General features: G+C 48.0%; 1 protein-coding gene across 2 annotated transcripts in view; it reads left to right on the top strand.

Moving 5' to 3' along the window:
* Positions 1 to 16,225, top strand: part of SLC26A11 (solute carrier family 26 member 11) — a 257,186-nt gene that overhangs the window by 64,017 nt on the left and 176,944 nt on the right. For both annotated transcript variants that reach the window (XR_011305180.1, XM_069655195.1), the window contains exon 5: positions 227 to 306. Coding sequence is in view for 1 of the 2 variants with exons in the window: in XM_069655195.1 (XP_069511296.1) it covers positions 227 to 306 (80 nt within the window). In the remaining variant the exon portion in view is untranslated. The remainder of the gene's footprint in view (positions 1 to 226; positions 307 to 16,225) is intronic.

Raw genomic sequence — 16,225 nt, 5'->3', positions numbered from 1 at the left:
GTGAGAAGCAGACTGCACCGACAGAGAGCGCCAGACAAGTGACTGTTGCTCATACAGGGACCGAGAGGGACTGAGACCGTGTGAAACTCCGTGATGGGGGGCGGAGGGAGGGAGGGAGAAGGGGGGCGGGGGGGGGGGGGTTGACCGAGCGAGCGCCAGATCGGCTGCGATGTACTAAATGAATAAAGCGGGAAGGTGTCTGTAATTGCTCTTCTCATTTTTGCAGAACCTTCTGGGGCTTCATGACATTCCACAGCAGTTCGTCCTCCAGGTGTATCAAACATTCCGGAAAGTGGGCGAGAGCAGGTAAGAGTCGTGTACCCTTGAGTTAGGGGCTAGAGTTTGCGGACACGCAGGCCTAATTCTCAAAGAATCCTGCAAGTCACGGACGGGCGGTACTCTGAAATGGGCAGGTCGATTTGTGCATTTCTCGGGGGAAGGGGGGTGGGGGACGAGATTGCATCGGCCTCACTTATGCCCTACCCCTCCCCCCTAAGGGATGACCAGACGTCCGGGTATTTGGTGCCCCCCTTTCTCAAGATTATGTTCCCATTTGGATCTGCCGTGGTCCCGGTTTTTGTTGTAGGTCTTCATGCCTGGCAGGCAGGAATGCACAATCTCGCACAGAAGAAATGCTGCATTTAACAATTTAAGATAGTGTTAGTTTGTGATGAATTAATTATAATGTGTTGCTTTGAACTGTAACACTTAAATCCCCCTTCTCCTCCCAACGCTACTGAAGTGTAGTGCCTCGACAGGCACTTTCAAGAGTTAGTCCTACATTTATGTTATTTGCCCTGTCCCGGTTATTTACTTGTTAAATCGGGTCAGCCTTCCCCCACCCGCCTGTATCCGAGTTGGGAGCACACTCCAGATACTAGTCTAGCCCAGCCCCTGTGTGGAAGCTGGACTGGCCCTGGACCACGGGCCTGTCATCATGAAATGTTAGAAATGCTTTCTTTCAATGTGTTCATCTCTTGATGAGAGAGACCATCGACTTTGCTTAATTCCACTGATAGGTCCACTTTAAAAAATGCATCCTCCTACACACATCTTTTCTTACATTTTAAAGCACGGGTTGCACTTTCAAATGTGAGAAAGCTGCCCCTTCCTCCCGCCCTATGTGTGCGATTGCACGTGTTGAAAGAGGGCGGGGCCCCTGCATAGCTCCCAACCGTTTATGTCGCAAAAGCGGGTGAAAACACCCGATTTTACTTTTGGCGGGTGAGAGGCCCATTGAAATGAATGGGCGTGCATGAGGTTTGGCGGGTGAGTCCACTGTTTGCAAGGCGGGTGACACCCGCCAAAAGCGTGTGAGTTGGGAGCTATGACCCTGACAGTGCACACGTATGACGCACACATTCCAAGGCCCCTTTTGATTCGTCCGCAAAGTTTTCTGGTGCAAACCCATAGATGTTGGGCCCCATCAGTGGGCTCGGTTTTCCTGCTACTTGTGCAAACGTGGACATTGCGCCTGCCTCGTGTTTCTGCGGACCTACCCCACCCACCCCCTGGCTACTGAACATGCAGAGTGCGCTTCCACTCTTACTGGTGCAGAAGGAGGAGGAGGTTCTCCCCGTGAAAGCTTTGAAAAATGGATCAAGGGTTGTATTATGTCTAAAACAAGGTTGGCTGTAGAGATATTTATGAAGAGGAACTTGTGAAACCGTAATACCCCCACATGACGCTCTGCGTCAAATAAGTCCTGTATCATGTATGTACCCAACATAATATCTCTGTGGTCCATGGCACAGTTAGCGGAGGGCATTCATTTCGCCATAGCAAAAACCCCATACATTGTCCATCAGAAGTCATCTGCCCCCTTAAATGCTGTGCCAGAGGATACACTGGGCCTCAAACTGCACATGTCGGACACTTAGCAATTCATATAACTTGGTAATATTGCAATTCCTGTGCGATTCCATACCCAACCAGATAACAGTGGCAATGCACCACCTGCTAATAATGCCGGAATGTAAGGTGTGTGTGTGTGGTGTGCATGTTTGTGTGTGTACAAAGACCATTTACTTGGAGAAAAATACATTATTTTCAGCTTATATGCATAACCAGAATGCACTGCTCAGTGGCTCTGAAGTGGAGGTGCACTTCCAGCGGTGGCCACTGGTAGGCGCTGTGACATGTTGGCTGAAATGCCTACTTTACTCTCTCGTTTCAGCTGGGTATTTGACCATGCTTTAAAAAAAACACCGTATCATTGATGGTGTGTGTGTGTGTGATGAAGTGCATGTCTACTAGTTAGTATGCCACCGAATATATGTCCTTTAGCCATTGTGACACACTGCCTTAAGAAGAGTTGTATGATATGGTGTCACGGCACACCTTTATTCCACCCCCCCCTTCGTCCACTCCTCTTTCTTGAGTTTTCCTCTACTGCTCCCTGTGCTTCCCTTTACTCATCTCTCCCTCTCTTCCTGCCAACCCCTCCACCTCGATCACTTTAAAAAACGCAGCCCATCACTCTCGTGTGATTCAGTGTCTTACGTTTGCACTAAAACTCTCTGAAAACTCAATCTCACTATTTGTCACTATTTCTCCATCTCTCACTCGTGCTCACTTTTTAGTTTTAGCTGTTAGGTGGCGTTCAGCTAGGACGGAGGCGGCATATGAGGGACACTAAGCGTGTAGGTGTTGTTTTGGTTACTTGCCCACCCATTCACTGCCCATGGCCAAGCTACTCCCCATGGCCATTCCCACCCACTGTCTTCCCCTCCGCGCCCAAAACTCATCCTCCTGGGATCGGTTTGACCTATCTTAAACTTTGTGCTCAAAGGGCCTCCCAGTGTTTTTCCAAAGAGAGTTAATGGCTCATTTGGAGCTGTAAATGCACTAATGGTGTACTAAAAATCTCTCAACCAACTGTGCCATCAGCCACCTCGTTTATAGGCAGTTTCTGTCCTTCAGGTTAGACCTGTTAAAAACGAGCATTGGCAAAGCCAACAGTTTTGGCTTGAGTATAGGACTTAGATAGGCATTTGCCAGTCATTGCTATTATATGCCCAGGTGCTTGCACCATTTTGTAGCTGCTACCATTAAGGTCCAGTAAGTACTATTACAACGGTTACTGGCCAATGCCTTTTCCAGGCCTAGACAAAATCCAAAACTGTTAGCATTGCCAATGCTTGATTCTTTCGCTCACCCTGAAATGATAAGAAAAAATAATATACACACGAGTGAGAAAAGTCAGTGACAGGACTTCCAGGCATGGGTTGCCCTAGACATGGGCAGTCTGTGCTGTTGCCCAGGGACCCACACTCATGGGAGGCCCTGCTGTTAGGGAGAATTCTCTGTTTAGGCTGAATTTCCTAACCTAGTGAGTCCCCCAGCAGCTTTGCTGGATTTCTGGAGTTTGTTTTTTTCTCCTGCCAAGAGTGAGACTCTTTTTCTCCCACTCTTGGACATGATTTGTGGTGGTCCTTTGACCGTTAATGTGTTTTATGGGCTATGGGATCCTTTACTCCATAGGGTCTCATGTGTTTTTTACTGTGTGTTACCCAGCACCCTCCGTGCAGTGACACAGGGGTGTCATAGTGACACCCCACCATAGACTCCATACCCTGGGACTGACTACTGTCTCCCAGGGCATGTAAAGTCACCATTGGCTTTACTAGTCCCAAATTATGAACAGAAACCAGTACAAACCATCATATTGTGGACGTACTGGTCGAGGTAATTCGATTGCCCCGGGGTCTGTTAGTCGAGGGGGCACGTCTCCGTCCCCCCTGATCGAGTTTTGGCTGGTGGCAGTGGATACTACTTTTTATATTCGACCGCGAATATATCTCTATGGGATTTCCCATTGTTCGGGGCTACCAACTTTAATTATTTAATTCTCATATCCTCGAACATACCGCCGGTTTATTTATTTAATTTTAATTCGCCGGTTGGTATTTTTTGCCAGGACTCGATTCTAAAATGGCGTTTGTGTTCTCTTCTGTGACTCCAACCCAAGTCGAGCCCTTTGTTCCACTTTTTGGCGGGCTTCTCCACAGAAGCCTCCAAAAGTGGTGCCACTCTGTCTGGGTACCACAGGGAGTGTAGGAGGGGGTTTAGGCACCCTGGACTGAGTTACCTTGGTAACTCAAGTCGCACTCTTGTGTGATTGGCCCAAGTGGTGATCCGGCCGGCTCACCACTTAGCATGTTTGATTGACAGCTAGGCTGAGTGAATGGGGGTGTGCTGCATAAAAGAAGGGCTTTTGGGACTGGAACTTCAGAAGTCGCCACAGGCCCTGAGATTCCGATGCGGGAGAAGCTGAGCCGACCTGCTACGACAACACCACCGGTGGAGCCCTGCGGAACCGACTCGCCACTTCCCGACGACAGAGAAGATCTCCCGGCTGGAGAGTCGTCTTCCCCTGACTGGTAGGCACAACCAGTTTACCTTCTTTTCTTCGCATCCCAGGACGTCTTGTGGTCGAATTGCCCGTGCCAAGCACCCCAGCAAACACATAGCCACTTACCACTGGACCGCGAATAAAAGGACCGCTCCTTTTTGACCTGAGAACTCCGCGGCTGGTTTCTTCCCTAGCAGTGCAACGGACACCTGTCTTCCTCCCTGACGAGATCCTCTCTTCCACCGGACGAAGCACCGACTTGCATCCGCTGCCAGGAACAACTGCCCCCGCTGGAGTATTCTCACCACTTTAAGGTACCGTGTCCGCCAGGCCTCCCTTTCTAAAGATTGCTACAAGGGAATAATAATCCCTTAACCTTCTGGACTGGGCTGTCTGCCTTGACCATCTAACTGGTCCCTTTCTTTTGGTCCAACTTTTTCTGAACCTTTTCGAGACTTTTGTGCACTTTTCAACCGTGTGACCGTGGACCCATTTTATTCTGATCCTCTTAAAGTGGATCCGGCTTTCTGAACTCTAAGTTCACAGTTTGACTCTGCCTTCCTCTCTTGCTGTGTTCATTTGAAAGTGTTGGGATCTGTTTCAATTTATGCTCTGCCTTTCTCTCCCTTTTAAACCGAATTATTAGAGCGCCATCTACGTTAAGCGCTCACCGCTGTCTGAAAATAAGTGGGGCTTTACTTAAGACTTGTCTATTCTTTTAAGGGAGTGTATATCTTTTAGTGACCGTGTTTTTGAACTGCTCAATATTAGTGCCTGTGTGTTTTATTAGATGTGGTTTTAAATAAATAATTTTCTGATGTTTGTTAATCTGCTTAGAATCACATGCTGTGCATAGGTCCGACATCCAGTGGTCACTGCGGAGTATTGCATTTTGTTTTTCGTAGTCGAAAATGGGACGTCGACAAGGCGTTGTACCAATAATCCCTCATGCGTCGAGGTCCCTCAGATTGTTTTTTTCCGCCCAGTTACTGGTCGCCTTTATACGGAGCTCCTCGAGAGACATTGCCAAATCATTCTTTCGACCTTTGGTCGTTTATTATTAATATTAATAACATAGATCCCTCCCTTGACGCAGAGCTGTTTCTCCGCCGAGCAAGATCTTCGACGGAAGGACGAGCGGAGGAGATCCTTCGGCGCTGCCGAACACGTGGCCTGGCCTCGCCGGCCTTACACAGTAGGGAGAGTGGGGTTGGGTGTGTCTTTCTTTTCTCTTTGTGAATGCCTTTCTCTTTCCCCTCCCTCTCTTCTGAGGTCGTAATCACACTTCTGGCCCTCAGCTATGGAGAGGACGCCCTTTAGGTTTTGCCCGCTTTGCAAGGGTAAATATACCTGGAAAGACCAGCACAAACGGTGCAACTGTTGCTTGCCCCTCAATCACAAGGACGGCTGTGCGGCCTGTAAGTTACTGAAGCCCAAAACGTTAAAGAACCACAGGGTCAAAAGGTGGATGGCCTACGCCATGTCTAGGTCTGATTCCTCGCCCGCTGCCGCCACCGCTGAATGTGATGAGGACAGTGATTACACGGCCCCAGTAACGGAGGTTGTAGACCTCTCAAAGGAGCGCTCACGCTCCTTGTCGTCCGGCCCCGACAAGCCTGGCTCACGGCCAGCTTATGGGGATGAACACCCCGGCGACAAGGACGCACACAAAAAAGCACAAAAACACATACCCCCCGGCACACATTCATCGAAGACGAAGGCAGCCATAGCGCCAACAGGGGCGTCCGGTCCACCAGCGTCTTCCGCCGACCGGAAGGGTCGTCAGCCCTCCCCGCCAGCGCTTCCGCGACAGGTGTCCGGGCATTCTAAAGATAAGGGCGCTAACACCAAATCCTCCGGCGACGCGCCTCGTAAGAGTGCTCACGTTGCCAGTAAAGACTCAATGTTACCTAGCGTGACAGCGACCGATCTCTCGGCAGAGAGAATGATCGCCGAAAGCCTCGCGCGTGTATCCACTAAAGACGGCCAGAGACGGACAGCTCGCAATACGCCGAAAACCACGCACAAGGCCAAAGAAACGCCGAAGTAGCAGGAAAACAGGTCAGGACAGCTCCCGCCGTCGACAGAAAGCCCAAGCCTGCGAGAAGGATTCTCATAAGGCGAAGGTTCGCTTTCTTCGACGTTCTGGGACAGAACCAGGCAACTACAGGGAGACAAAAATCCTTTTTTCATTCCCAGACCGCCCTGGCCTACCTCAGTGGACCTTAGAGAAGTTCCAGTCCTGTATGGATAAAATAGACAGGTTCATGGCCATCCCAGAAAATAGGGCACCCAAGAGACCAAGGGAGGCACCCCAGGAGAGTCCAAGGGTTAAATACCGAAGGTTCTATAACCCCATACAGGAAAACATGGACTCTTACGACCTCACTGAGGAGGACACTCACTTCCAGCAGGAAGATGAGTTAATTAATGATGAAGACCAACAAGAAGAAGAAGGGTTTCATGAGGACACTAACATAGGTGAGGAGGGGTACGAGGAGGACACAGGCGAGGGTGACCCAAATCCCTGGCAGTCACCAGCTAGGTCTACAGACAGTATAGTCATCAGGTCTACTGAAACTACACCAGTCAGGAACCCTTTGCCTGTTGATGATCAGCCCACCTTCAATGCGCTACTGAAGAAGGTAGCAGCACATTTCGAACTCGAAACTGGGGAGGTCACCCCAGATACTGACTTTGTGGAAAGGATTATCAAGGAAAAACCTCCAACTAGCCAAACAATCCCCATCCTCGCCTCAGTTAAAAGACGTATTACCCCCTCACTGTCCTCTCCGGCACTGGTGAGAGGGGTCAATCCGAGAATTGAGAAATTGTTCTCACCCTCTCAGTCAGACCCACTATATATTAGGGGTCATTCAATCCCGGACTCCTTAGTGGTGACCAACACTAGGAAGAGGGCTGGGGTCCCACTGTCTACCAGCGAGGCACCCCCAGATAAAGAGGTGAAGAAGCTTTATGCCCTGGCCAAGAGAATCACCACCTCTGCAGCATTCTCAACTAGAATTGCCAATAATAATGCATTATTGGCAAGCTACGCTGATGCTCAATGGGGAAAGCTTAAGCAGGACATCGAAGAGGCCCCTGAACCCCTAAAAACTCGATTATTGGCTACAATTAATGAAGGCTCTCTGGTCAACCAAAGCATCGTTAAGGATACCCTCGATGCAGCAGTGACGGCTGGCCGTACTTTGGTACAGGGAATTTTGCTGAAGCGTCACGTCTGGCTTCGCAATTCCGGGTTTAAGGCAGAAACGCAAGCGTCCCACATTAATAAGCCCATTGAAGAGTCTAACCTCTTTGGAAAGGCAATTGACGACGCTCTGGAGAATGCGAAAAAAGAATTTGACACCATAAAGACCTTGGACCAAATCTCAAAGCCCCCTAACAGGGGGGGATTTGGTAACCAGCGTTTTTTTCGTGGCCAACGCCAGCAACAAAATCAGCAACAACAGTATTCTGCCAACAACTCCCAAGGTAATAGTGGCCAGTACAATCAGAGAGGTCAACGCTGTGGCAAGGGGGAGGCTGGGGTTCCACCCCTAGAGGCTCCCAAGCCACCAACAACACCAAGTGACACGAAGATTCGGGTCCCCTCCCATGCATCGCCGGTCGGGGGCCGGTTAACATCTTTTCTTCCAGCATGGGAGGGAATAACATCAGACCGCTGGGTACTATCCACCGTATCCCGCGGCTACTGTATAGAGTTCAACAGTTCCCCAACATACAGACCCCCGAGGGGACGACGCATGACACCAGAACACCTCGCCATCCTTCTCCAAGAAGTGGACCAGCTACTGGAAAAAGGAGCTATAGAGGTCGTGCCTCTATCTCAGGTAACGGAAGGTATTTATTCAGTGTACTTCCTTGTACCCAAAAAGGATCCAACCATGCGCCCTGTATTAGATCTGCGCCCAGCGAACAAGTTTGTCAAACCCCAAAAGTTTTGTATGGTGACCTTACAGGAAGTGATCCCACTGCTATCACAGGGAGATTACATGACAACACTGGACATGAAAGATGCATACTTTCATATTTTAATGTTGCCAGCGCACAGAAAATACCTCAGGTTCATGATGGAGGGCAAACACTACCAGTTCAGAGTGCTACCCTTCAGCATAGCATCTGCACCAAGGGTATTCACGAAAGTACTGGCAGTGGCAGCGGCCCACCTGCGCAGGTTATCCATCCCAGTATACCCTTACCTCGACGACTGGCTCATAACAGGGGATTCTTACGAGACATGCTTCTCAAACACCCAAAAGACTGTAGACCTTTTGTTCCAACGGGGCTTCTCCATCAACGAGAAGAAGTCCAGCTTAGACCCCAGCCAAGTCAAACAATTCCTAGGGGCTCTAATTCGAACAAAGGACGGCCTCGTCTTCCCCTCCAACGAGTGGGTCCAGAACATGCTTTTTCAGATCCCCCAATATGTGGCAGGTCGAGAGGTGACGGTGCGCAAAGCGATGCGCTTGCTAGGAATTATGGCGTAGTGTATTTATTTGGTACCTCACGCGCGCCTGCGCCCAATGCAAGAGTGGCTCAACAGCCAGTGGTGTCAGGCCAGCGGACAATGGGACAATCTAGTGGTGGTCTCGCAGGCCTTGGTTCTCTCGCTACGGTGGTGGACAAAGGAAAAGCTGGTAATAGCGAAACCTTTTGCCACACCCGCAGTGGAAGCCACTCTAACCACAGACTTATCCCTCACAGGATGGGGGGGCTCACCTATCCCATCAGACTGCTCATGGAGTGTGGACTCCGAGCGTAGCATCCAAGCACATAAACCTACTGGAGCTACTGGCGGTGTTCAAAGCACTAAAAGCCTTCCAAGAACACCTACAAGGGAAGACAGTGATGGTCCTTACAGACAGCACCACAGCCATGTACTACATCAACAAGCAGGGGGGCACCCACTCTCCAGGACTGTCCAAGCTGTCCCAGAATATATGGAAGTGGGCTCTCGGACACAACAGGTTCCTACTGTCACGACACGTACCAGGGGAACTCAGTCTGCTAGCAGACGAACTCAGCAGAGACTTCCCTCTGCCCTCAGAGTACGAATGGCGGTTGCAAGGAGACATCGTTTTCGACATCTTCACACAATGGGGATTCCCAGAAATAGACCTGTTCGCAACTCTGGAGAACTCACAATAACAAAGTTACGCCTCCAGATACCCCAGAACCAGTCCAAGGGGAACGGTCTTTCGATTCCATGGTCAAGGAGATTTGTTTACGCTTCCCCCCCCCCCCCCCCCCGACTCCCCTTCTCAACAAGATTGTTCACAAAATGCACCAGGAACAAGTCACCATGATACTAGTGGCCTCTATGTGGGCCCGGCAGCCATGGTTCGCTCACTTGATGGAGATGTCCCCATCTCCCCCAGTGAAACTTCCCTGCCCGTACAACATGCTGTCATAAAACAAGGGCAGGACATTGCATCCATGCCCTCAGAACATGAACTTAGCAGCCTGGCTCCTGAGATCATAGAGTTTGGACATCTAGAACTCCCGCAGAGATGCATGGACATCCTCAGGGAAGCTAGAAAGCCTAACACTCGTCACTGCTATTCTAGTAAGTGGAAAAGATTGTCATCTGGTGTAGAGGGAAAAGCATCAACCCGGTTGATTGCTCACCCACACAAATTGTTCTGTACCCGACCCACCTATTGGACTCAGGTCTGGTGTTCAATTCTATTAAAGTCCACCTAGCGGCACTTTCTGCATACACCACTTCCCAACTTAGTGTCGTGGTGGAAAATCCCAGTCATCAAAGCCTTCATGGAGGGGGTAAAGAGAATACACCCTCTGATAGCTAACCCAGCTCCCGGATGGGACCTAAATGTGGTACTTACCAGACTCATGGGCTCGCCCTTTGAACCCATGCACAAGGCAACACTTAAGCACCTTACTCTTAAGACTGCTTTCTTAATAGCTATCACCTCCATTAGGAGAGTAAGTGAACTACAGGCTCTTTCAGTTCTAGACCCCTTCCTAACAGTTCACAAAGACAAGGTGGTTCAACGCACACTCTCAAGGTTTGCACCGAAATTCATCTCGAAATTCCATGTGAACCAGTCAATAGAACTACCAACGTTCTTTCAAAACCCTTCCAATCTGGGAGAAAAAAGTCTGCATACACTCGATGTGCGCAGAGCTGTCATGTTTTACATGGAAAGAACCAGACCACTGAGAAAGACTAATCAGTTCTTTGTCTCGGTGGCAGCAGGAAGAGAAGGAGATGCAGTTTCAAAGTCCACTATATCTAGATGGATTGTTCAATGCATCACTCTCTGTTACACGCTTGCTAAGAGAGAACTACCCTTCAAGCCAAGAGTACATTCTACTCGAGGCACGGGGGCATCCATAGCTTTCACTGCAAATGTTCCCCTTGAGTCCATCTGCAAGACGGCAACCTGGAGTTCAGTGCACACCTTTACAAACACTACTGTTTAGACGCACACTCCAGATCTGACTCCCAGGTGGGACAGGCAGTATTAAGACTTCTTTTCTATACGGTTCCTTCTCATAACCCACCGCCAACTCCGGGTACTGCTCGCTAGTCTATGCACAGCATGTGATTCTAAGCAGATTAACAAACATCAGAAGACAATGCATTACTTACCGTAAGAGCATTTCTGATGGTCGTATCTGCTTAGATTCACATGCGCCCACCCTTCCTCCCCACTCGGATGGAAGGAACATAGACATCTTTCTACATCTCTCTCTTTTCTGTACTCACTCGCGTATAGAAGGCTCCCTCAGGGCAGAAAAAATACAAACAGAGGGACCTCGAGGCGTGAGGGATTGTGGGTACAACGCACGTCACTATAGGGATAGTGTTACAGACGCGCCTTGTCGACGTCCCCTTTTCGACTATGAAAAACAAAATGCAATACTCCGCAGTGACCACTGGATGTCGGACCTATGCACAGCATGTGAATCTAAGCAGATACAACCATCAGAAATGCTCTTACGGTAAGTAATGCATTGTCATATCTCTTTTACACCAAGCTCTGGTCAGTGTTTGCTTGTTCCACTGTGTTCTTTTGACCTATTGTGAATACTCTGGATACTGCCTAACTCTTCTTGAGGGAAGTCTGACTGCTCAGCCACAGCTACCAAGTGAATATGTGTGGTACCGACTGCTACCAAGTGGGTTTACTGCCAAACACCTGTAGTCTTAAATCTTTTGCAGCGGTCCCAGAGGGAACTGCACAGGTTTCTGCCTAACACCTGCATACACAGCTTGCAACTAATATACCAAGTCCTGCAAAATGTATTTAAGAGGGGCTGGGCTGGGCTGTGCTTCCACCACCACTAAACCACCTGTGACAAACTCCCAAGTGGCCCAGCAGAAGGTACACAGCAAGTGCCACTGGCCTTCGCAAATCCTTAACTACTTATCACTCTTTGTTTTAGCAGATCATTTAAAGTCGAAGCTGTTTATATGTAATGGTTGTATTATATTGTATTGTACTTGTCATTTTGTATAGCACCAATTTTACCAATATTATAGTCTCAATGCGCTGTTAGTGGGAACGCCCTCGGTGGACCGAAGTCCAGAGTGTTGGAGGTCATGGAGCACGATTATGCCTGTGTGCATTTGGCCAAAATGGCTTGTCAGGGTTAGCCAGGGTCCGGTAGAGAAGCAACCCATGCGGTCAGGCATGTGAATGGCTGCTGAGAGGAGTAGGGTGGCATCAGTGTTAGAGACTCCTTATGTGTTCAACGTGCCCGCATTTATCGTAGGTCTGCGCTGCATTCTGCCATCAGAGGTGTTGAGGTGTGGTGCAAGTATGCGTGGAGCTTATGTGCACAGCAGAACCAAATTTTGTCGTAGTCCTTACTGTATACTGATGTGTGTGGACAGCCATGCCTGCGGCCAGTGGAGTGGTGTATTATACGTACCTTGCTGCCGTTGATGGCACTTTGTTGTTAGGGGGCCCACTCAGCTTCAAAGGGCATGGAAAAACACTTCAATTTGGGATACTGAACCGTGGTAGAAAACGCCCAATTTCGAGAATCAACAGTACATTTGGGATACCCAAGTAGTGGGAGAAAACACCTAAATTTGAGACACAGCAGTGAATGAAAACTAATTACTAGCTGACTAACATGGGTGTGCTAAGTTATGTAACATAATACGAGTGGTAGAGCTCAACTGGAATATAGTAATTGCTGTGCTCCCCAACCAGACCACTCTGAAACCATTGTTTTGAACAAGACATTCCTAATCTTAACGTTTTAGTGCTTAGAACAATAAAACGGGCATTTTAATTCTGAATGCACACACACCAGTTAGCTGCCCAAAGCTATACATTCTTCCAAAACAATTAAAATATGTCTCAAAGTTGTAAATAATCTCCCATATTTTCATGTGTTATTTCACAAACCAAAAAGCGTTTGTCACATTTTCCTTACAACATATATACAATATGCCTTTTCAAACAATAAAAACACACCAGGTGACCTTCTCGCGAGTTATCTATTGCTGTGAATGGTGAAGTCTTGAAAGCGAATGTACAAAACCCATGGGCCATTTATTTTAGCCTTCCACCGAATTGCATTCTGGTATTTATAGTCGTCTATTCAAGCTAGGGGAGCGTAAATTTATAGTCAAACTCTTTTTGCTTAACATTCCTATAAGGAATTATATGAGTGTGCTTTCTTATCATTTGTATACTTTTCAAGTCATCTTTTTGGGAGGGGTGGATGACGGGCGAGTCCTGCTGGTTGCTAGGGATGTGCAAAGAGATGCTGAAGTCCTGGTGAAGAGAGGTTGTTTTCCGTTGTCTTGTCCCTTGGCTGATTCGATCATTCTGTAAGGCAATTCTGCAGTAGAGGCACTTTACCCTTCCTGCCTCGGGCCCAATCCATGCCAAGACATCCCTGGAACCCGGGGTCACAGTAGGAGACATTCTTTCCGTATGTAGCTCATTTTGGATGTCTCCTAAAAAAGCGTTGTTGAAGATGAACTTCTTATGAGGGCCCGGAGAAATAATATCCGCATAGTAGGCCAGCCAGAGGGAGAAGAAGGCGCGGACCCTGCAGCGTATATAGAAAACCTGCTACTCCAGGAAATAGGACCAGGAAACCTCACAAAGGGTTCTACAATTGAGAGGACACACGGGGAGCTAAGCCCCTCCCCAGGGGCGCCACAGCGACCGATTATTGCTAAAGTCCTGAACTAAAAGGATAGGGAGAAAATACTGGCCTATTCTAGGCAAGGTGGGGAACTGAAGAGAGCCTCGGCAGACCTGGCGGTCTACCCCGATTACACATTCCAAGTACAGAGGAGCCAGGCACAACTTTCAGCGGCCAAAGTTAGGCTCTGTTCAGCTAGACTGAAATGCATGCTGGCCTACCCAGCGTGACGTAGTCATACACAAAGATAGGACCTCGTTCTTTGTCCTCCCGGAGGAGGCGCAGGCATGGATGGACAGAGGATAAACCCCTGTGAAAAGGACAGAGATGACAACCGGGGAAGACGCAAGGGAAGCGATACTCAACCCGAGGCCAAGAATGTCTAAGGAACTTTGGGCTGCGTGCGCTGTATAGCGAAGTGCTCCGACGAGTCGCAGTCAAACGACCATCCCGAGATCAACAGGCTTTTTTTAAGGAGACCAGTTTCTCCACAGTACAGGTCCTCGATGCCTGCAATTTTCTTTCCATATGGTGGGGTTCACTACTGGTCAATGTTTTACAATAAGGAGATGGAGACTGAACCTACGGCTGCGACCTCCACACCCTCCAAGTTCTATCTTTTGAGGCACTTGTTTTTGTGCCCATCCGTTGTGCACCAACCTTAGGCACTGCGGGAATCATGGAATAGGAGATCTTGCTACAAACCCTGTTCACTAAGGCAGCTATGGAGGAGGAAGAGGCGGATTGACCTTAACAAGAGCGCGAGGTGCTCCAAACTGTTTGAGATGTAGTGCGCTAATAGTACAGTTGCGAGTCCAGCAAGGTTGGGGGGTGGGAGCCGGGCGGGTGGTTGAGGAAGGGGTAGAGTTCAATGTTAGAATGTGACGGCTGTAGATCCTGCATATGATGGTGTTGTGAAATGTTTTTACTTATGCATCAGTAAAAATCAATAAAGCACATTTAAAAAATAAACTAGGTTTGCAATCAAAGCATTTGGCCGGGTGATCATGTCCAGTTTCGAAAGTGCCCACTCATCAATATGATGCACCATTCCCAACAAAATGAAATGTAGGTCACAGTATGAGATTTAGATGCACTAATCTAAACTTTACTGAAAAATAGACAATGCCTTATTTTGCAGTAGCAACACTGTAGTTAAGAATTATGTATCAACTTCTGTTTTTTAGGAATGGACTCTTTATAATAAATCAAGTAAATACATATGGGTATTTGCAAAATAGAATATGGTTTGCTTAACAAAAGTATCATCCCGATTATTGCAATTATTTGAAAAAGAAAGAACTTTTCTTGCCTTGCACTCCCATGCAGGCCTTTGGCACTTTTAACAGTGGAGGAGATGGTTACAGCTGCACTCTCTCGGTTCCTCCTTTGAACTTGCAGTGCACAGAGACCAGAGGGTCTGAGAAAACCCTCAGGGCAAGAGAGGAATGCAGACCAAGCGGTGCTTTCATTGAACAGGCTAAATAGCTAGCTGTGCTCCACAGGTGTCAATTTAATTAGCAAACCAGAATTGCATAGCAAATTGCTATGCGGCACTGCTTATTTTATGCCTTGCAAGAGCAAGAAGGTGGAACATAATTCTTTAGTCAAAAGCTGAAAGCCAAGCCTGCACTGGGTGAGTGCACTTCACACTTGACAAGTGCTCCAATTCAGTTTTTGTCGCAACTCGAAGCAGAGATGTTCGAATAAATCTGAAGCACGAGTACAATTAACACCCAAGTCCAAGTGACTTTCAATCCAATTGCATGTGACTGCAACCTTTGTAGTTAAAGCACTAAGGTGGAACTAAACCACAGACATATAAGCCAAACCGATTGTAGTGGAGTACATCTAGGAGGGAGATGGGATGCATGTGAGGAGGGACACAGCATGTGGGTGTTGGTCATGCTAATCCCTATGGCTATTCCCACTCACTACATGCCCCCATCCCACCCAAAATACATCCTTCTGGGATATCTTTGAGCTACATCTATCCAGCAGTAACATCAAATGTAGTGCTGCAAGTGCCTGCTATTGTTATTTCAAAGCACTCTTATAAGAATTAATGCCTTGCTTGCCGCTGTAAATGCGCCACGGCTGTGATACAAATATCTTAGCCACTCTGCCTGCAGCAACTTGATTTATAATCTGCATGTGCATCCGTGGACTGAAGTGCTGTTAAGAACAAGCACTGGCAAAGCCAACAGTTTGGGCTTGTGTTGCATATTAGATAGGCATTTTCCAGGCTCTGCTAGCATTTTCCCAGGCAATTACATCATTTTTTCTGTTACCCTCCTATTTCCAGGTAGCATCACTATGGCAGCACCTGGAAATGCCTACTCAATGCCTGCAAAACAAATTGGCGTTGCCAATGCTTGTTAAAATATCCAGTCTGCTTAGAGTGGGGTGGCTCTGTTTTTACGGCTAATGGCCCTCTCTATTTTGTCTATTGAACTCAGTCTCGGAAACAACTCTAGCTAGAATGAAAATGACAAAATACTCAAAAGAACCAATGAAAAATTTAGGAAACCACGAAAGATCGAATTTCAAAAATAAAACTAAAGGAAACATTTGACTTTCAACCTTAACATCCATAGCTGTATGTAGAAAGAAGATGGAGAACGGACATATTTTGGTAGGTGTACTATTTATACGTACACTCGTAACAAATTGCACTCCTATCATTCAAAATGTCACCTTTTTCATTCA

This window comes from Ambystoma mexicanum, chromosome 3q (assembly GCF_040938575.1).
Source record: "Ambystoma mexicanum isolate Mex_15411 chromosome 3q, UKY_AmexF1_1, whole genome shotgun sequence".
Taxonomy (NCBI): domain Eukaryota; kingdom Metazoa; phylum Chordata; class Amphibia; order Caudata; family Ambystomatidae; genus Ambystoma; species Ambystoma mexicanum.
Note: the sequence above shows the minus strand (reverse complement) of the source record. Positions and strands in the feature narration are given on the sequence as shown.